Genomic DNA, 20,123 nt, shown 5'->3' with positions numbered 1-20,123 from the left:
CTATCATGGCCAATTTCAAGCTACAAGCACGAAATCAATTATGGGGTTGGGAAGAGATGACAATAATTAGATCTCCTGAGCTGATAAGATCTGGCTCCACACCACTTAGAGCTGACTTTCCTACAGTCTGATAATCCCCCTAAGGGCACATTCCCTTCCGTTGTCCTTCAGAAATGTAAAAGAGTATATACTGTGATGTGCACTTTTGTGCAATACAAGAAAGATTCCAGGAGGTCAGGAAATATTTTATTGGCAACTAGGGACATAGCCATAAGAGAGGGAAGCACACAGGACTGCAAACTAAAACCCAATGGCCACCAAGGGCCCTTTGGGTCAGGAACACCGCATCCTGGGGTCCTCACGGTCTTCCGCCAAACAAGACTGGGCATCCGGGAGAGGGGGCAGTGGCTCTGGTGTCCCACAGAGTGAGAGGACATATGATGCCTCATTAGGAGCGACAGGGTAAGGAGGTAAAATGGAGGGAGGGTCCATCACTGCCTAAGGCCACCTCCTCCTCTCAGAGCCAACACCAGGTGGAGGACTGAACCACCTAGGATCTTGTAATCAGCTGCTGTCTTCTCATCATTCCTGCAGGAAAAGGGGGCAAAAAAAAAGGGTGGAGGGATTAGAAATACCATCTAGAACAAGATTCTTATGCTTAGTTTTTTGAGTCTTTCTGGGGGGTCTATGAATGCAGAAAGAATTTACATCTTTATTTTTACTAACCCCTTAAATGAAATTTGATAAATTTTTTTTAATGTTTATTTTTGAGACAATACGGGAAATAGAGTGCAAGCAGTGGAGGGGCAGACAGAGGGAGACACAGAATCTGAAGCGGGCTCCAAGCTCTGAGCTGTCAGCACAGAGCCTGATGCAGGGCTCGAACTCACGAACCGTGAGATCATGACCTGAGCTGAAGTTGGAAGCTTAACTGACTGAGCCACTCCGGCACCCCTATATTTCTTTTAATTTTGAACATAGACAAAAAACCCACAGTGGTATTAGCAACATGGGTGACCTGTGGACAGAAATTTCATAACATAACTGTTTGCAAGTATTTTGAAAATATATCAAAATTATGGTAATTATTCCTACCATTAGATCTTAATGTATTAATAAACCACATATATTATTTTTTCACAACTTTGTTTTTAGTATCTTGAGAACCGTATCTCATTATCATTAGTTTCCTTTGTAAATCTATGTATTTTATTTTATGTGTGCAAAAATCTTATCCGAGAAGGAATTCATAGGATTCACCAAATCACCAAAGGATCTCAGGCTCCTCCATCAGTATTTGCTCCCTCAACCTCACAACTATGTCCAACTTACATCTGTTTTCCACTGTAGATGAGCCGCTGCTGCTGTGGGGGAATTCCCTCTTTCTCCTCCACACGCTCCTTGATTCGCTCCACCTTTAGGGGTACAAGTAGTCAGGGGCTGCTAAGGGGTAGAACCATGGAAGTGGAAAGAACAAGAGCTATGCAGATAGCATGAGAGGGAAAGGACTAAGTTCATCAGCACATCCAAACAAATGTGCATGTAGGGAGACAGGCATGAAAAAGTATTGGCCATACATTACCTTGTCTGTGGGTTCAATGTCAATCTCAATCTCCTTTCCGGTCAGCGTCTGCAACAGGCAAGGGTTTCATCAGTCCTACAGCCTAATATACAACTGGTTTTCTAGGTAAAACACCCTGTCTTAATCTCTGGGGAATCTACATCTTCTGAAAGAAGCACATTGTCAGCAAAGCTGCTTTGAAGAATCAGAAGGCTTTGACCATATCTGTATTTATCAAACACTTTTAGGCAGTAGACAGCTTTGAGAGGGCATTTGACCATTTGACCCTGTTAATCCCACACGTCATTTTACCCAACTTCCCACGCCCACCCCATTAGAATCCATGAGAATACTGGCATTCCCTTGGATGAGGTAGCAGTAAGAGATGTCCTAAGGAAAGCATGCCTTTGTTCCCTGTATCAAAGTTAGAAATTAACATTCAGATAATTCAAAGAATTCTCAAGGACCCCAGAGACCACTTATGACCAGTTTCTTCAATTAACACTAAAATTCAACATTCTATTCTGTAACTTCTCCAGACTTCTACCTAAATACTAAATTTCAGCTGTAGCTTCTTGACCTCTTCCACAGGCTAAGGGCTGCTGATAATACACATAATAATTACACTGATCATACACTTACAAATGTGCTTCATCCCATCGAGAATGAGAATGAGAGAGAGAGAGAGAGAAGTGGAGCTCACCCGAAGGGGGACTCAAACTCATGAACTGTGAGATCATAGAGCCGAAGTCAAATCCTTAACCAACTGAGCCGCCCAGGTGCCCTGTCATAGCCAACGTTAAAAAAAAAAATTTTTTTTAACGTTTATTCATTTTTGAGAGACAGAGAGACATACAGCATGAGCGGGGAAGGGGCAGAGAGAGGGAGACACAGAATCGGAGGTAGACTCCAGGCTCTGAGCCATCAGCACAGAGCCCGACATGGGGCTCGAACTCACAGACTGCAAGATCATGACCTGAGCCGAAGTTGATCGCTCAACTGACTGAGCCACCCAGGCGCCCCAATCATAGCCAACGTTTAACACTTTCCAACAGTCAGAAACTACACTGAGTGCACCAACACATTTAATCATTGCAACTAAGTTAGGAGATACATGTACTATTGCTATCACCATTTTATAGATGAGGAAAATGGGGTTTGGATAGGTTAAAAAGCATATCCATGAAGTCAAAAGGAGAGTGTGGACCCAAACACAGACTCTCTGGCCCCAGAGCCTGAGGTTTTGTTTCTTTTCCAGCTCTGTACTCAGTACCGCCTAAGTGTCTCTGGTCTGATATTAAAACCCAATGTATAGGATTGTAATAGGTTCACAAAACAACAAATGGTCTCTACTTATGGTATTCACATAGACCAGAATGATGACAGTACTTAGGACCTAATTTCTCAACTATGAGAATCAGTTCAGTACTAAGAATATTTAAAAAAATATAAGAGTAATTCTTTTAGAGTTACCTCTTTGGGTGCAAAAGAATAAATCACAACAGTGATTCCCAAGTTTCTACCCCAATCCAAGCTGGCCTGTGAAAATTTATGGTAAAATGGAAAAATAATGACAATAGTGAGATTTTCATCAAACTAAATATATTCAGCTGTTAAACTATCCTTTCATGAAGGGGTGCCTGGCTGGCTTAGCTGGTGGAGCATGTGACTCTTAATCTCAGAATTTTGAGTTTGAGCCCCATGTTGAGTGTAGAGGCTACTTAAGAAATTTTTTTAATTTTTTAAAAATTGTTTTTATTTATGTTTGAAGCAGAGAGACAGAGAATGAGTGGGGGAGGAGCAGAGAGAGAGGGAGACACAGAATCCGAAGCAGGCTCCAGGCTGTCAGCATAGAGCCCGACACGGGGCTCAAACTCACGAACCATGAGATCATGACCTGAGCCAAAGTCGGACACTCAACCGACTGAGCCACCCAGGCGTCCCAAGAAATTTTTTTAAAATGTTCTTTTATGAAATGACAGAAACAATATATGGTGCTTTTTTAAAGCCCTTTCCTGACAAAATGAAAAGTTAGCAATTCTGTGTCATCCATAAATTATTTCACTTTACTGATCTTAATACTTTAAATGCAAAGATTCTTCAAGCAGATAATCTATTTCTAGGTTAACTAACTTGGAGGAAAAACTTGAAACCTGAGCGATGTATTCAAAGAGAAACATGTGTTTACTCAACAGAACAGGTTTACTGTAAAACACTAGGAAAAGCTTAATGCCTGTTAATAAGAAAACTATTAAAACTAGGGTACATCCATAGACTGATACACTTACCATGCAACAATTTATACACTAATGTGGAAAGATCTAAAGAATGTTTAATTATATATCATTTTCCATATATAGTGATACACATATGTATATGTATAGAAAAAATGATTAAAAGCATACATATCTCCTATAGTAGTGATTGAGAAGGAGAATAGGACTAAGGGAAGGGTTTATTAAGGGTAACTCTCCCTTTATCTGCACTATTAAAGTTTCTAATAAAAATATACCCCTTCATCACATGAATAATAATAAAACAAATATTCATTCTGATTTAATAAAAAATTTTAAAGAGTAAAAAAGACCCTTAGAGAAGGCCTAGAACTGCTCCCCCAAGGGTAAGGTGCTTGGATCTAATGACAGTAAAAAAAAATTACTGGCTTGTAAAATTTAAAACTCTAAGACTGGCCCTTTGTTTCTGACTGTAGAAGCCCATGAATGTATCTAGAGAACAATCTGGTTAAGCGGTGTCCCAGCAGCATCACTTCTGGGAAGATAATCATGACTACGCTAAAAAATATACCTATGATAATGGTCATTACAGTCTTTTGACACTCAAAAATTACAAGCAATCTAAGTATTAAATAGTGGGTTAAATAAATTATGACACAAACATAGAAGAAAAATTACGTAGCCCTCAAATAATCTGTGGAATAATGGTATAATTCCAGTTTTGTTAAAAAAAAAAAAAAAAACACAACACCACAAAACACATACGTGTATTTATACTCTTTCAAACGAGTGTAGAAGGGTATATACGTGAATGTTTTTGAGTTATGACATTATGGATGCTTTTAATTACATTATTTATGCTTTTCTGTATTTTTCATTTTTTATACCATGAATACATTGTAATGAGAAAAACATTATTTTTAAAATAATGTTCTTGATGGGAGTGTAAGGAAATGATTCTGTAAAGCAGCACTGTCCAAAAGATATAAATGTAATGCAAACCACATATACAATTTAAAATATACTAGCAGCCACATATTTTAAAAGTGAAATTAATTTTAACACTCTTAAACCCAATATATTCAAAATATTATTACTTCAATGTATAATCAATATAAAAATTAGTATTTTACATTCCTTTGTTCTAACCAAATGTTCAAAATCTTGTGTGCATTTCATACTTATAGCACATCTCGATTCAGATGGTAGATTTATTTCCATCTGAAGTACTGTATTTATACTATATTTAAATTTCATAACTTACAGTTGAAAAAGTAGACTTACATACCTAAACTGTTCCAAGCAGACTTAAAAGTTTTCCCGATAACTGAATAAAGTCTCAGGCTTTATATTTAAATTAAGTAAAATTAAACACAAATAGATAGTTCATAAACTTAATTCCTCAGTCTTATTAGCCACATGTCAAGTGTTCAATAGCTCACATGGCTAGTAAGTACTGTTGGAGCGTTCCAGCGAATATATCAAGCAAAAATAAAATTAGATATACCCATTTTGTAACCTCCAATGAAATAATAGATCTAGGCAATAATAGGTCTATAACATCATAGAAAGCAAAAAAGGTGACAGAATTACATACCATACACCATCTATGACTTATTCTCACAAGTACACATACAAAAGACTAATCAAGCCTCTAGATCTTATATACCAATCGACATGAAATACGGGGAAACATGGGAATATAATCAGCAAAATCCAAACTGTGGGAGACTCCACTGGAAAAACCACCTAGTTTATTCAACATGAAAAGGGGGAAAAGGGGGGAATTACAGGTTTTTTAAAGAGGCTTAAAATCCGTATCAACCAACTGCAATGTATGGCTCTTAGTTGGACTCACATTGAAACAAACTGTGCAAAAAGAGAATGGGAAAAATTTGATGACAGTGATAAATCACTGTTAATTTTTTAGATGTGATAATTACAGTTCCATTAGGAAAAAAAGAATCCTTTTTTACAGATATATACTGAAACACATACAAATAACATATGCTATCTGGGATTTGTTTCTTAAAACATAAGGTAACGAGAGTTGGTGAATGTAAGTAAGATTGGCCATGAGGTGACAGCACTTGAAGCTGGATATGGGGTGCATTATATCCTTCTCTCTCCTGTTGTGTATGTTTGAAACAGTTCATAATTAAAATTCAAAGTCCTGTAAAATAAGCGTCAACCTTTCAAATTGGAAATATCAATCCCATTTTTTCATTTTTATAACACAATGTATCAATTGGCAGTGTAGGTGATGGACCCCATTGTTTTATTCTTTATTGGTTGTCATGAATGAAGTGGCTTGAAATGGAGAAAAGTGCTTGTAAACACTGAAATGCTATTCAAATAAAAAATATGTTTGGGTTTAAAAAAAATCAGAGTAACTGAGCAATTTTAAAAGATATTCTTGATATTTCATATTGTGTTTCTTCCTCCAAATCTGGTCATTGTCACCTGGGAATACATTCAATGATGTTTGACAAGTCAATGATGAACCTAAACTCAACATACTGCCTGCTTTAGGCACTTGAGGGGATATAAAAAGAAATTAAGGGATCCAGCCTTTGCCAACAATCTTTTTCAAGTCAAGATTTACTACCAAGAAACGACAAGACATATAATTAATAGAACTAATATAAAAGGAAATGTCATATTGAATACTACTATCCAAACACAAGGTATGACGACAAAGTGCTATGGTGGGTGAAAATCAACATCAATTTAAACCTGAATGAAATTAACATTTCACACCCATTATAATAGCTAAAATAAAAATGACTGATAGGACTAAAAGGTAGCTAGGGTACAGAACAGCTGGACTGCTTATTCACTGCAACTGGGAATGTAAAATGGTACAACCCCTTGGAAAACTGGCAGCTTCTTTTAAACTTGCATACATTTACTACATGATCCCAGTAATTTTGTTGCTAGATTTATACCCAAAGGAAATGAAAACATAGGTCTACAAAAAGACTTGTATAACAATGTTCATGGAAGCCTTATTTATAATAGCCAGAAACTGAAACAATCCAAAAGTCCATCAACAGGAGAATGGATAAACAAACTGATATAGTCATTCAATTAAATATTACACAGTAATAAGAAGGAACTACACAGATATAACAGACACAATGCTAAGTGAAAGAAGCCAGACACAAAATTATATATTCTTTAACTCCCTTTATATGAAATTCTAAAACAAGCAAAACTAACCTATGGAAATTTCATAGGGAAGGGGTGAAAATGTTCTAGATCTTGTTACATGGATGTATAACTGTTGTTAAAAACTCATTCAACTGAACCCTTAAGAACTGTTGGTTTAAAGTTAAAAATACAAATGTGTTTAAAAAAACAAACCATGAATGAGAAAACTGGGGCTTAGATAGTAAAGAAGACACTAATGCAGAATCTGGGGTTAGGGAGTACTATAATGAGAAAGAACTATAAAGAAAACCTGTACACTATGATTTTTTTTGTACGCCACGTCATGGCTTAGACTCTAAACTTTAGAGGGGGTATGTGGTAGGAAAATCGGGTTAGAAATATTACAGAGAAATAAAGACATAAATTAATGAGACCTCGGACCAGGATAAGGACGATGGGAATGGAAAGAAAATCAGGCAAAAAAGAGGTTATCGAAGGAAAAATGTGGTTCTATAAGCAAACAATGATTCTAAAGAATTACATTCCAGATACCTGCTAGATTGATGGGATTGATACATGAGATGAGTACTGGGAAGATGACCTAAAGCAGAAAATGATGTATTTAATTTTAGAAAGACAGAGACGAGGCATCAAGAAAAGATTTAAATCAGGAGGCATTCATTGCAAAGGACTGCAAAAAGAGATATGGAAAAAGTCAGCTACGGGGAGAAGACCGTTGAATTCGCAAAGGAACCCTGATAAATAAAACCTACCATTTGTATACTAAGAGCTAATTGCTTTTGTATATACTTAATATATTAAAAAATGCAGCTAACAAAAAAGAGAAAGATGAAAGGCATAGGAACCTGTTTGTGGAGGCACAAAGAAAAGCATTTCAGGAAAGGAGACTAACAATTTTAGAGAAACACTAAACAAAAATGGATTCAAAGAGAAAACCTAGAACGCTGCTACTCCGGGTAGTCCCTGACAAGCAGCATCAGCATCACCCGGGAGTATGCTGGAAATACAGAATCTCAGGTCTCATCCCAAACCCACTGAATTAGAGATCAGATCCCCAGGTGATTCTCATGCACTTTTAAATTGAGAAGCCCAACCAGAACACAGTATTTTCTTAAACTGCAGGTCTCAACCCATTGGTGGGTTAGGAAATCAACTCAGAACAAAACTGGAAATATCAGAGCATATCACACATGGTAAGTTTTTTGTGTTTGTAAGGAACCTGAGGTAAACATTTTTAGAGCAGGTTGAGATTTTTTAAGAAGTTTACAAAACACTGTACAAAGTAACCTCTTCTTTGACTAAGAGGATGTGAGAATTCATATCCAAAAAGCATTTTAGTGTTTCTCAGACTTTGACAGTGACTCACAATAATACATATGTACTAGTAATACATACATGTGCTTAATTAACATACATATAAAACGAAAACCAAAATTCGTGAAATACTCTTATCCAGCAGTATACCCTGATATTTCTATGTTAACGTTGTTTGCGACCCATTAAATGGATTTTATAATTAGTGACTCTTGTAGCCACTACTAAAGGTTTGAAAAACAAAGATTTTCAACAAGCTGGCCTCCATCCTCAGCCAAGAAGTGGTTTGGAAAGAATGAAGAGGTTAACAATGGCTGGTAAGCACGGTAAATTCACTAAAAAGCTGATGAAAGAACAGACTTACTCAGCAGGAAAAGGCCAAACTAACGTTGCACTGCGTCAGTTTTTAGTTTCTGCCTCTCTGTCTGAAGGTACGAAAGAAGCAATAGCAGATAGGACTAATGAGTGTTGTCAATTGGTATAAAAACCACGGGAGAGACAGGGATGAAGGAAAACACCACCAGTACCAAGAACTAGGGCAATGATAACTAACCTGCCTCAGTCACAGAAGTGAGGCTGGTCCAGGAGGCCCGGCTCAGAAAGGCGGGTGCTGAATGAACACACTCCCAGCTTTGGTTCCTGAAGGCCGGCTGTCACACTGGCGACAACCAGCAAAGGCTTACAGTCTAGCTCCTAGGAGGCTCTCGGTTCCCCAAGCTAACGTTTTTGTACTGTGCTTGGAGAAGCAGGTGAGCTGGGCAGTGCAAAATGGAGATCACAGCTTAGTCCAAGAATCCGAGAAGGGGAGCCAAGCTGCTGCTAGGCCTTCTCTATGACCGCGGGGGTTCGCATACAGCGATACCCCGGACAAAGGCGGCTTCCTTCTGAGTCACGGCACAGTCCTGGCTGAGAAACCAAGACAAGCAGAGACCCTGGGGTGATCTGGCGGGGCCAGTCCCCAGCTCTCAAACCCTTCTTAGGGCCCCCCACTTCCCATCACCCCTCGCGCGGAGCCCTGAGGCTGTCAGCACCCTCCAGGCTAGGGAAAGGCGTGGTTTTCCTTCCCCGCTTCTCCCGTAAGGCACAACGGCCAGCCCAGTACCACAGCGTCTTGGCAAGGCCGGAGGTGCTCCCACCTTCACTTTAATTAGCATCTTCTTCCCAGTTTGGAGCTGCACACAGATAACTTGCTGCTTCTACCGCTGCAGTCGCCGCTGCCGCTCCCCAGCAATCGCCTGTGGGAGTCACTTCTGTTTCCGGGTCACTGCCTGGCTCCACCCCTCTCACCCCGCCTCCTTCCTTTCATCGGGTTGCCGAAAGGCTCAAGAATGCTCCTGCGTTTGGTTTTGGTGGTGTCGTAAATAAAAAGAAGGCGGTGGTTTCGTTACGGCAGAGATGATACCTCCGCGATACTTAGAGTCCCTAGCGAGCCAGGGCTTCGAAAGCGGGGGGCGGAACGAACTACTCCCATCATGCCAGGGGACAGCTCCGCGCGTCCCATCCTGGGAATCGTAGTCTCCCGCCCCTAGGGTCCAACGGCAACCTCGGTGTGTGAACTCTGTTACCCAGAAGGCCTCGCACGGCCACCGCCGAAAATAGAATGCCTCAGTTAATCCTTTTCGCCGGCAATTAGCGGAACCTGTTGGCGTGGCCTACAAGGCTCAGCGGGGTTTCACGAGCCTAGTTGCTAAGCAAGGGCGACTTTGGTCAACTGCCACCTGTGCCACGGCGACAGGAAGTGAGTACCCCTATTCCGGAAACTAGTTGTGGGAACCCCCTATTTCTTCTCACCCCCAAATCAGCCTCTTACCCCAAATTGCTCTTTGCAAGGGTGGGAGAAGGAAGAGTAGTGGGGGGAAGGAATACACATTTTTAGGGTCTCTCAAGACTCCATCCCAATTCTTCTCCCCAACAACTGGTACCTGGGATGGAGATACCGGGTAATTGTAACCATGAGACAGATGAGATGACAGTCAATGAGCTTCAGCCAGTGCACTGACCTTCCACAATTTAAGCAAGGAGAGAGATGAGTTATGCAGTTAGCTCTAAGAGGGCATTAAGGCCTATGGGGAAATTGGTTCAGCTCCCCCCTCCTGACTTTCCCTACCTTCCAGCTCTCAGATTGGTCGCTATCCGGAGGTCCCTGCCATGCCTCACATCGATAACGACGTCAAACTGGACTTCAAGGATGTCTTGTTGAGGCCCAAACGCAGTACCCTTAAGTCTCGAAGTGAGGTGAGACTGCTTTCCTAGTTGCACTTGACCCCAAGCTCCAGATGGGCCAGTACTGAGAAAGAGTCCTAGTTCTTGTCCTCCTGCAGTACTCATTTACTTGATGAATAAAATGCTCAGTTTCCTGTTCATATCTGCAGGTGGATCTCACAAGATCCTTTTCATTTCGGAACTCAAAGCAGATGTATACTGGGATCCCCATCATTGCTGCTAATATGGATACTGTGGGCACCTTTGAGATGGCCAAGGTTCTCTGTAAGGTAGGACTTCCCTCATGCAGGTTCCTCACTGGTGTCCAGTTATATGGGCTGACTGCAGAGGTACCTGCATCCCCACCCCCACCCCAAGTCAGCTCTCTGGCAAGTAACAGGATGTTTCAACTTACTATTTTATCCATTTTCTCCAATACTAATGCTCTTTATAAGTTCAAAGGCATGCCTGAAATAGTAAGATTCAAAGCTAAGTTTCCCCCCATTTTTTTTTTTTTTTTTTAAATTTTTTTTTTTTTTCAACGTTTTTTATTTATTTTTGGGACAGAGAGAGACAGAGCATGAATGGGGGAGGGGCAGAGAGAGAGGGAGACACAGAATCGGAAACAGGCTCCAGGCTCCGAGCCATCAGCCCAGAGCCTGACGCGGGGCTCGAACTCACGGACCGTGAGATCGTGACCTGGCTGAAGTCGGACGCTTAACCGACTGCGCCACCCAGGCGCCCCTCCCCCCATTTTTTTGATAGATAACTTTCACTTTTGTTCTGACCAGCAGTTTATATACACCCTGCCAACTTTTTCCACCACCCAGGTCACCCCCTCCAAATCACATTCATCCTTCCAGTTACACCATTGTTCAGGACACTAAATATTCACTGTTTTAGTCCAGAAACTAAATACAGTGTGAGCATTCAAAAATTCCTAGCTAGAAGATCCTAGAGAAGCAGCTTACTAATTTTCTTTCTTTTATATATGCTATCCTTTTTTTAATTTTTATTTTTTAATCTTCCTCTTCTTTGAATCCTAGGTTCCTGGGAATTCCTGTGCTCAAAATGGAATGTGTTTTTTTTTTTTTTTTAATGTGTTTTTCTTACACACAGGTTATTGTTCACTTTGAAAATAGAAGATGCTGCTCCCATCAGTAATATTACCTGCCTCTATACTTGTAGCTGAAAAGGTAGATAGTTATTCTGGGCACTCAAGGAACATATGCATTCTTCTGGTTAATCTATGTAGCCCTGATTGATGGATTCTGCTGCTGCTTGTGGCTCTGTTAGCCTTAAGGACTTCATCTCCCTTTCTCTATTTTTGATTGCTGTAAGTCTTTGTGGAATGTCTGTTGTCACTTCTCTGAAGTTGATAGTTATACAGTTTTAGTACTTTTTTGCTGTTGTCATTCACTAACTGCTTAGGAATCTTCTTGTTGTCCATTGTCCGCCTGTTCTGCCCAGTAGAGTTGAGGAATAGTAACTCTGAATTCAGCATTAACAGACATGCTATAATACATGGACTTTGTGGGGACTGTTTTAATGCTTTATGTTGAGACTGGCTTTTCAGTAATGCTGATGAGTGCTAAAGAAATCAGGTTTTAGCGACAGAGCCAAGTTTCACAGTAATCATAAAGTTGGATATAAGCGTCTTTCTTCTAGATCTCTAGCTCGGTACATAATTGGATGTGCTCATCATGTCACACTGTATCAGTATATCTCCAAGGTCTACTGACCTTCTAGGGTGATTTTTCTTTATGTATCAGCATGTTGATAGCAGAGTGTTGCTGAGAAAACGGAATTCAATACCAGCTTTAGCGAGGTAGTGTTGATGAGTTAAGTATAGCAATAATATGTCCTTACTGCTGGCTGATACATGACTTCCTTGGATTTCTTATCAGTTGCAAGATTTGGGTTGTCTCTGTCAACTGCTCTCTTGTCTATTTGCATGTCTGGACTTTTAAAGCACAAGTACCAGTATTCACAGCTGTCTTTGAATGCCTTTCTCAAAGCATTGGGATATTGTTTGCAATTTGATGACCTAGGGAATACAAGTCTGAGGAGTTAATTGTATCCTTAAACTTGGTTGACCGAAATAGATGGAATGAAATAGACTTTTTAGGTTGGTCCGTGTCTCCAGAAAATTTGTCCTTTACACCGGTGGAGATGGAGAAAGAATGGGGTAGCACTTTACTGGCTCCATTAAGGTCTGACCTCTTGTGAACATTTAGACTCACTGAATTATTGGACCAGAAGATACCAAAAACTAGGTTTATTCAGTACTGGGTTACCATAGGAGGAGGGGCTGAGTCTGTGCAGGCAGACACTGGCTCCGTCCACCCTCTTCATGGTTATGTTCTTGTCTGCTGCTTGTTCCACTGCAGCAACAGCTCGTCTCTGTCACCTTTTAAGTCAGAAGCCCCTGTATCTTCTGACAGGTGAAATCCAGTCCAGATGACTTAGTACTTGGGTCAGGGTGTCAGACAAGCACTAGCTTATGACAAAATGCCCTACTGGTTATTTATAGGGAGAATAAGGGCTAAACTAAACCCAACTCAACCAGTGGCTTCTTCAAGTTGCTTTCCAAAGTTCATTTTCTTCCTCAGAGAGAATACTTACTATAAAGGTCTATGTCTAGAAAAAGAGTTGCTAGTTCTCTCCTTTTTGATGACTCTTTCTTCTCCCCAGTTCTCCCTCTTCACAGCTGTCCATAAACACTACAGCCTCGAGCAGTGGAAAGACTTTGCTAGCCAGAATCCTGACTGTCTTCAGGTAATCTTAGTCTTTTCCTGGTCCCTTCTTCATCCCAGTTTTCCAGGAATCTTTTGTTTGTTTGTTTGAGAGAGAGAGCACATGGGTGTGCATGAGTCGGGGAGGGGCAGAGAGAGAGAGAGAATCCCAAGCAGGCTCCACGCTGTCAATGCAGGATCCAATGTGGGGCTTGATCTCACAAACCGTGAGATCATGGCCCGAGCCAAAATCAAGAGTTGGACATTTAACCAACTGAGCCACCCAGGAGCCCTTCTAGGAATCTCTGTTTGGCTTTCTGAGGACTAACCCTCACCTTCCCAGCCTGCCGGCTCCTCGCTGGGTCTTTTGTGACATGCCACAGACTGTCTCATGCCTCCCATGCCAATGGCTCTGTTTCTCTCACAGCATTTGGCTGCCAGCTCAGGCATGGGCTCTTCTGACTTTGAGCAACTGGAACAGATCCTGGAAGCTGTTCCCCAAGTGAAATATATATGCCTGGACGTGGCAAATGGCTACTCTGAGCACTTTGTGGAGTTTGTAAAGGATGTACGGAAGCGCTTCCCCAAACACACTATTATGGTATGTTTCTATTACTCTGTAGTTGGTATGTTCCTCTTCCTCCCACTCTTTCCTGACACTCCCATTTTGTTACATCATTTCTCCTCCGTTGCATTTTGATTTTCCTAGACCGCTTAATCATGGCTCTGGGTGATCATCCATGGTCCCACACTTAAAATGTATAGATTGGTTAGTGCAGTTATCTCTGTCCCTTTTCACATGCCTTGTGCCCACCTATGGTGTCCACTGAAGTGGACACGTACTAGAATCGTATTAAAGGAGTCGCATGAAAATAAGTTTTATTAATTTTTTTTTTTACAAGCTTTGGGGAGTGATAACAAGGCCTTATTTTCTCCACAGCATCAAGGGGTCTCTCTGTACCGTCCACCAAAAATAAATAGAGCTGTGCAAATGGGTATTTAGCTTATATCACGTTTTCCCCTTTGCCTGAAGCCAGAGATTTTATGATGTAACAGATGAAGGACAGGATATGTTTGGGTCTCTTGGCAGGGACGGGGAGATAAATCTACTGAAAATCAGCTTTGGCCTTGGTCCAGTTGTACCCCAACTTCACCCTAGTGCAACAGCGCCACTGGCCACTCACCTCCTTACCTCAGCTTGGGAAGCAGAGTTCGTTCCCAGTAGAGGGACCCTAGGTACCCTCTTTGTAATACTGTTGGAAGGTCATGGTCCAAGCATACCGTATATGAAAGCGCGCAGCCTCCTCTCGTTTCCAACCCCAAGAGTGCTCTGTTTTGATTGCTCTGTCTCAGGCAGGGAATGTGGTAACAGGAGAGATGGTGGAAGAGCTGATCCTCTCTGGGGCTGACATCATCAAAGTAGGAATAGGACCAGGTAAGTTGGTTCATGGGGGGGCCACTGGCTACCTCTCCAGTGGCGAACGCCTGTGGAGCACGCTACTCTTTTCATTATGTTCTTCTCAGGTTCCGTGTGCACCACTCGGAAGAAAACTGGAGTGGGGTATCCACAGCTCAGTGCAGTGATGGAGTGTGCAGATGCTGCTCATGGCCTCAAAGGCCACATCATTTCAGTAAGGCCAAGGGCAGGGGAGGGAATGAGGCTGCCAGACACCTGAGTGTTCTGCTGGCTGTGGAGGCTGTGGTAGCGGTGGATCAGAACTCCCGGGTTCCCGTCAGCTTTGAGGTGGGCCATGGGGACATCGCTCCTAGTACTTGGGAAATCCACGTTATCTCTTCACAGTGCTCTTCACTTTGCAGGATGGAGGCTGCAGCTGTCCAGGGGATGTGGCCAAGGCTTTCGGTAAGGGTGCTGGGAGAGTGTGGACAGAGGGTCCTGTAGAAGAGGATAAGTCACCTCTGAGGGCCAAGGATCAGGCTTGGAAAGGCTGAGAAAGCCGTTCAGATTTTTTGACAATATGAACTAATGACCCTGAAGCCCATGGTGTCACCTGGGGCAACCAGCAGGGGAAACCCTGAGACTCTGATACAGCCTGCACAGCATGCCAGGTCCATCTGTAGCATCCCTCAGACTGTTGGACTAAAGTTAGAGACCTTTGCCCCTAGGACACTTGGAGTCTCTTGTTTAGCTGCACATAGTACAAAGAAATGACCAGATGGTAAAAGCAGCAAAAAAAAAAAAAAAAAAAAAAAAAAAAAGAGCAAAACCCAGGCACGGAATCTCCAGAGGCTCTTTTTAAATTCTTGGGGAAATCAGGCTCACTGAGGAGTAGAGGCCAGAGCAGAGCAGGCCTGTGTGGGTTGTGGGTCAGCTAGGGAAACAAAACCAGGAAGATGTTAGAATCATTGTCAGGACTGAGAATTTGGCGTGAGTTGCTTCCAGGGGTGGGCATATGGGCGCGTGGGCCAGATTCAATTCTCTTTTCCCCTTGTTGATGCTGGCAGGGGCAGGAGCTGACTTTGTGATGCTGGGTGGCATGCTGGCTGGGCACAATGAGTCAGGTGGTGAGCTCATCGAGAGGGATGGCAAGAAGTACAAGCTCTTCTATGGGATGAGTTCTGAAATGGCCATGAAGAAGTATGCTGGGGGCGTGGCTGAATACAGGTATGTGCAGAGGTCCAGGAGCTGAGGGTTCCTGGAAATTGTGACTAAGCAGGGTGGTGGCAGAACTGCTGGCTGCTGGGAGATGCTTGGTACATTCTTGGAGGAAAAGTGGTGAACTGGGGCTAAATGCTAGAGACTGGGGCGGTGCTGTTGGGCTTAAGAAATCCAAAAAGAAAAGGTTAGAAAGTTTTTCCTCCTCTAAGGGCCTCAGAGGGAAAGACAGTGGAGGTGCCCTTTAAAGGGGATGTGGACCATACCATCCGAGACATCCTTGGAGGCATCCGTTCCACATGTACCTACGTGGGAGCAGCTAAACTGAAGGAGTTGAGCCGGAGAACCACCTTTATCCGAGTCACCCAGCAGGTGAATCCAATCTTCAGTGATGACAGCTAGACCTGAGCAGCTGTGCCCTCTCAAAGCGCTAGCAGCCTAGCACAGGGCCTCCCGATGGGCTCCTTACACACGCCAGCTACTATGGCTATTTATCACTCGGTTATTTCCTGTTGCCTTACTCCTGAGGGCTTCTGCAATAAATCTGTACTCTGTACGCACAAAATGCCCAGGGTACTCACTGGGGAGGAAGCAAGGAAAGCAGGCTGAGAAAATGAAGGTAATCAAATGCAAATCTGGGGACGCAGCATCTGGAAGATTATGGAAAGGAAAAGATAATGACTCCTGCCTAAGTGTTTAATATGGCCTTGGTCTGGACGAGTTACTCTCCTGATATCATGTTTTGTTAATGAACTTCATTAAATAGTATCTTTGAACACCTAAAAAGCTCAGAAATGTTGATGTATTTTAAGTATCTCAATAAAGAGATCCCAATGACTATAAGAGATTCTGTATCTTTCTGCACAAGGCTGGCATCTGGGTGCTTCTCCGGGACAAGTGGAAGTGGAATTGGCACTGACCCAGTAGAGTCAAAGGCAGGGAGTATTTTTCCATGAAGTATCTCCATTTCAGTGCCACCACCCCCAGGTAACCTGGCAGCATGAGAATTTACAAAGTACATTCTGGTATCAGGGCACATAGATATTTTTAGAATAGCAAAGGGAAATTTCTCTTCCAGGCTATCAACCCTTCTTGGCACATCTGAACAACATTTTCCATCGGAAATAAAAAGGCAAAGGAATTCCTCTAGCCCTGGAGAAGCCAGTTCTAAGGAATGACCTACACTGACTTTATAGAAGCCTTAATTCCCCTTTCTCACACCAAGACAGTATTTTAATAAATCCAAATCTTACTTAACAAGTACTACAAAGTAATTTTAGCAAGGCAGTCAGGGAACCCAAACCTGGGCTTCCACTTTATTTCCACTAAACTGTGTGTAGAGCTCAGGGAGACAGGTGGAGTGCAGAGAGAATTCCGGTCCTATCATAAGTGTCTAGACCTGTCTGCATGGTCATGGGAGGGACAGACACAGCACTGGGGCCAGAAGTAGGGAGGTATTCATAGAAGGTGGGGATCAAGGTGTCAAACTTTGTCTTCTGATAGTTTTCCAGAGACTCCTGCAGAGAAGGGAGCAGGGAGATCCTATCATCGTCTTATTCCCTGAGCCCTCCATATTCTGGAGCATGTGGGGTTTCTCTGTCTTGTTCTGCTCATCCTCTTCCCCAGCTTTCTGTTCCTTCCTACTCACCCTTCCTTCCCTCTGGTCATTTTCTTCTTCATCAGAGTCCAAAACCAAGTCCCCTATGGTAATGACAGAGCTGCACAGAGATGGGGGACACACTGCAAGAAGGAAACCAGAGTCAAAGTACCCTTCTAGGTGAACAGGCCCTGAAGAATCCCCAGGAGAGGAGGCTGGCTCCTGACCCAAGATACTTACCTGGCTTCCTAGCCTTAGGAGGTGATAATGACAGTCTCAGGGGGTCCATGGGGCAAACCAAGCAATTCCTGAAGTGGGAGCAAGCAAAGAAGATAAGGTAACGGGAAAACAGGCAAAGAATGGGCTGTTTGCAGGGAGAAGCAACTGTACCACTCACTCTTCTTTCTCTGAAGCAAACAAGTCAACTGGGTTCTCCTTCAGAGCTCTTCCCCCCAGGGTCTGGGATGGACTCTTAGACTTTCCAGTGGAAGCTGCTCTCATGCCCGCAGCACCTGCCAGATCTGCCGTGTGTGTTTCATGTTCTTCCCTGCTCTCAGGCTCAGATATGATCTGGCTTGGTGAACCCAGATTCCTAAAGGGGAACAGCATGACTGTAGGGCGCTCCTTATGGTCTCCCTTAGTGGATGCCCATCGGGACTGGATTCTTCGCCGGCCTAGAGGGGCCAGATTGAAGTGGTGGCCAGCCAAAGGTTCTGGGTTCTTCCTTGAGGCTAGTCCCCGAGAAAGGTATGAGCTAGGCCTGGCTTTTGGCGATGGATCATGAAGTACTAGATTTGGTTGCTGAGGAGGACTCTGCTCCATGGGCTCTGTCACGCTCACTGAATCAGTAACCAAACGCTCTGAAAAAGAAAATGAAGCTCCTTATAAATAAGAGATAGTAACACAGCTCCATCTGGTTTCTTATGCCTCAGGCCCATGTAACCCTTCAAATAGCCCATCTCAAAAGGTCTCCGGCCAGTCTACCCCCAAGTTCCTAGTTCTCCCAGATGGTCCTAGTACCTGGAAGTGGCCACCCCATGTCCACACCATATTGGCTCAAGGCAAAAGAAGAAGTGATAGAAACTCCAGGCTGCATCCAGCTCAGCACATCTTGAAGCTGTGGGCAGAGAGTGAGAGGCATGAAGACCACAGTCCTTGATACAACCATCCCACACTCTGCCCTTATTTGGCCCCAACAAAACCTGCTGTGCCTGCAACGCAGGCAGTGCTTTTTCCAGCTGACACAGGTATTCAAAAAACAGCTTTTCCATGGCAGCCAAAAAGGGTTCCCCATACTCTTGTTCAAGTTCCTGCAGTGAGGAGAGAAGCAAGTCAGAAGAGGGCTAGGGAAATTAGCCACATAACAGCTTCCAAACCAGCCAGTCTCACCTGCAGCTTGGAAGCCAAGTCCACTGGGGTCTCTGCTAGTTGCTTCACCTGTTGGCAAAAGGTTTTCTGTGCCTCTGAGATCTTCCTCAGATCCTGCTTTGTCTGTTGAGGATAAGGAAAAGCAGAAAACTTAGGGTCACCAGGATCCAGTGGCCGGGAGAAGCCACTTTGTGGCACCGTGTTAACGGGAAAGGGCTGTACCAGGGATTACTCACAGCTTTCGGGTCCCGCACTACAGGTCCAGACTCTGGGAAGTGGTGATGTAGGGCATTCAGAACTTGGGCCCACGGCCGGCCCTGAAAGATCAGCTCCACCACTACCTGTGAAGGGTACTAAACTCAGAATCTCAGGGCAAGCTGCCCTTTTCCAACCAGTCCCAACGCCAAGCAGTCGGCCCTGTCTGGTCCCCTCGCATCCCGCCCCTTTCCCGTCTTCCAGTTCCTAATGGCTCCAATACCTTGGCCTTTAGGCCCATACACAGGCGTTCATGGTGGCGGTAGCGAACCAAGCCAGGGGCAGCAGCGCGCAGTGATCGCAAAAACTCTAATACCCGGGGGAAATGCTCCACGCGGCGTCCCCGCACCACTTGCCAGGTGGCCGCGGCTGCGAAGCGCAGAGCCGCGGGACCGGCCCCCGGGGGCGTGGCCATGGCCGGTGGGCTCCGCCCCGGGGGCAGTCCCTATGGGTTCCTTCTTCCAAGGCAAGCTTTCTCCACTCCTCCTAGAGGCGAAGCTTCCGGTGCCTCTCAGCGGCTAGGCTATTTGGATCTGCGCCGGATAATTCACGATCCGATCCCTTCCATAGGTCATCAGAATCCTGGAGGTCTTCAACTCGGGATGGAGCCTGAATGGAGAAACTGGCCAGCTACAATAGCACCAGATTCGCTGTTTTCCACACCGCCGCCCCTGCAGCCGAGGGCTACCCCACTTCCGGCCCCTGCGGCCAGTCTGTCGGCCCCGGAAAAGGGCGGTAATGGAGAACCAATAGGACATCAGACAGGGAGACGTGACATCGCGTCATAAGGCCACGCCCCAACAGATAGGGCGTCCCTTCCGCCCCCGCTATCTCCGTCCGGTGCCACAGCTGATCGTGGCTCTCCGGACTCCCGCCTTTCTTCGCGGAGCGTACAAAGTCACGTCCTTCGCTAAGGCGTGGCTTGGTTGTGTGGAAAGCGAGGATCATGCCTTGCCCTCTCCCGTCGTCTTCTCCATTGAAATACGATTCTTCAAATCCTGGCCTCAAAGCAGCGCCAGCAAAGCCTTCCCGGCGACGAGCCGCCTCCAGTAAAAATTCGACTGTTTCT

The 20,123-nt window shown here is 43.9% G+C and overlaps 3 protein-coding genes across 7 annotated transcripts; 1 reads left to right on the top strand and 2 right to left on the bottom strand.

The window, feature by feature from the left end:
* Positions 1–233: 233 nt before the first annotated feature.
* Positions 234–9,530, bottom strand: NEDD8 (NEDD8 ubiquitin like modifier). The gene is made up of 4 exons (XM_049613047.1): positions 9,420–9,530; positions 1,583–1,630; positions 1,333–1,415; positions 234–588 (listed from the first exon to the last, which is right to left on the bottom strand). The coding sequence occupies exons 1-4, from the start codon at positions 9,435–9,437 to the stop codon at positions 492–494; spliced, it is 246 nt and encodes an 81-aa protein (XP_049469004.1). The 5' UTR covers positions 9,438–9,530; the 3' UTR covers positions 234–491.
* On the top strand, positions 9,525–16,310 carry GMPR2 (guanosine monophosphate reductase 2). 3 transcript variants are annotated; one of them, XM_049613030.1, is made up of 10 exons: positions 9,525–10,021; positions 10,398–10,518; positions 10,656–10,775; positions 13,180–13,263; positions 13,648–13,821; positions 14,574–14,655; positions 14,745–14,851; positions 15,039–15,081; positions 15,684–15,843; positions 16,047–16,310. In XM_049613030.1, the coding sequence occupies exons 2-10, from the start codon at positions 10,432–10,434 to the stop codon at positions 16,234–16,236; spliced, it is 1,047 nt and encodes a 348-aa protein (XP_049468987.1). In that variant the 5' UTR covers positions 9,525–10,021; positions 10,398–10,431; the 3' UTR covers positions 16,237–16,310. The 3 variants fall into 3 exon arrangements, with proteins under 3 accessions (XP_049468987.1, XP_049468989.1, XP_049468988.1); XM_049613032.1 differs by lacking the exons at positions 9,525–10,021; positions 10,398–10,518 and adding an exon at positions 11,605–11,681 and having other exon boundaries at positions 10,688–10,775; XM_049613031.1 differs by lacking the exons at positions 9,525–10,021; positions 10,398–10,518; positions 10,656–10,775 and adding an exon at positions 11,605–11,821.
* On the bottom strand, positions 14,083–19,914 carry TINF2 (TERF1 interacting nuclear factor 2). Of its 3 annotated transcripts, none has more exons than XM_049613026.1 (9): positions 19,278–19,912; positions 19,036–19,140; positions 18,821–18,922; positions 18,634–18,741; positions 18,452–18,548; positions 17,829–18,291; positions 17,672–17,739; positions 17,483–17,574; positions 14,083–15,114 (listed from the first exon to the last, which is right to left on the bottom strand). In XM_049613026.1, exons 1-9 carry the CDS (start codon positions 19,467–19,469, stop codon positions 15,028–15,030), a joined length of 1,314 nt encoding a protein of 437 aa, XP_049468983.1. In that variant the 5' UTR covers positions 19,470–19,912; the 3' UTR covers positions 14,083–15,027. The 3 variants fall into 3 exon arrangements, with proteins under 3 accessions (XP_049468983.1, XP_049468984.1, XP_049468982.1); XM_049613025.1 differs by lacking the exon at positions 14,083–15,114 and adding an exon at positions 17,123–17,351 and having other exon boundaries at positions 19,278–19,914; XM_049613027.1 differs by lacking the exon at positions 17,483–17,574 and having other exon boundaries at positions 19,278–19,913.
* Positions 19,915–20,123: the final 209 nt, after the last annotated feature.

Source organism: Panthera uncia (genome assembly GCF_023721935.1).
Source record: "Panthera uncia isolate 11264 chromosome B3 unlocalized genomic scaffold, Puncia_PCG_1.0 HiC_scaffold_1, whole genome shotgun sequence".
Taxonomy (NCBI): Eukaryota; Metazoa; Chordata; class Mammalia; order Carnivora; family Felidae; genus Panthera; species Panthera uncia.
This window is presented reverse-complemented; position numbering and strand designations above follow the sequence as displayed.

Coding starts and splice junctions, on each gene's coding strand:
- NEDD8 (XM_049613047.1), bottom strand. Junction 1,416..1,582: donor ACATTGAACCCACAGACAAG/GTAATGTATGGC, acceptor GTACCCCTAAAG/GTGGAGCGAATCAAGGAGCG. Junction 589..1,332: donor ATCTACAGTGGAAAACAGAT/GTAAGTTGGACA, acceptor CTTTTCCTGCAG/GAATGATGAGAAGACAGCAG.
- GMPR2 (XM_049613030.1), top strand. CDS start 10,432: ATGCCTCACATCGATAACGACGTCAAACTGGACTTCAAGGATGTCTTG. Junction 13,822..14,573: donor TCCCCAAACACACTATTATG/GTATGTTTCTAT, acceptor GCTCTGTCTCAG/GCAGGGAATGTGGTAACAGG. Junction 14,852..15,038: donor TCAAAGGCCACATCATTTCA/GTAAGGCCAAGG, acceptor TTCACTTTGCAG/GATGGAGGCTGCAGCTGTCC.
- TINF2 (XM_049613025.1), bottom strand. CDS start 19,469: ATGGCCACGCCCCCGGGGGCCGGTCCCGCGGCTCTGCGCTTCGCAGCC. Junction 18,923..19,035: donor TAGTGCGGGACCCGAAAGCT/GTGAGTAATCCC, acceptor TATCCTCAACAG/ACAAAGCAGGATCTGAGGAA. Junction 18,292..18,451: donor CATGGGGTGGCCACTTCCAG/GTACTAGGACCA, acceptor TTTCTTTTTCAG/AGCGTTTGGTTACTGATTCA.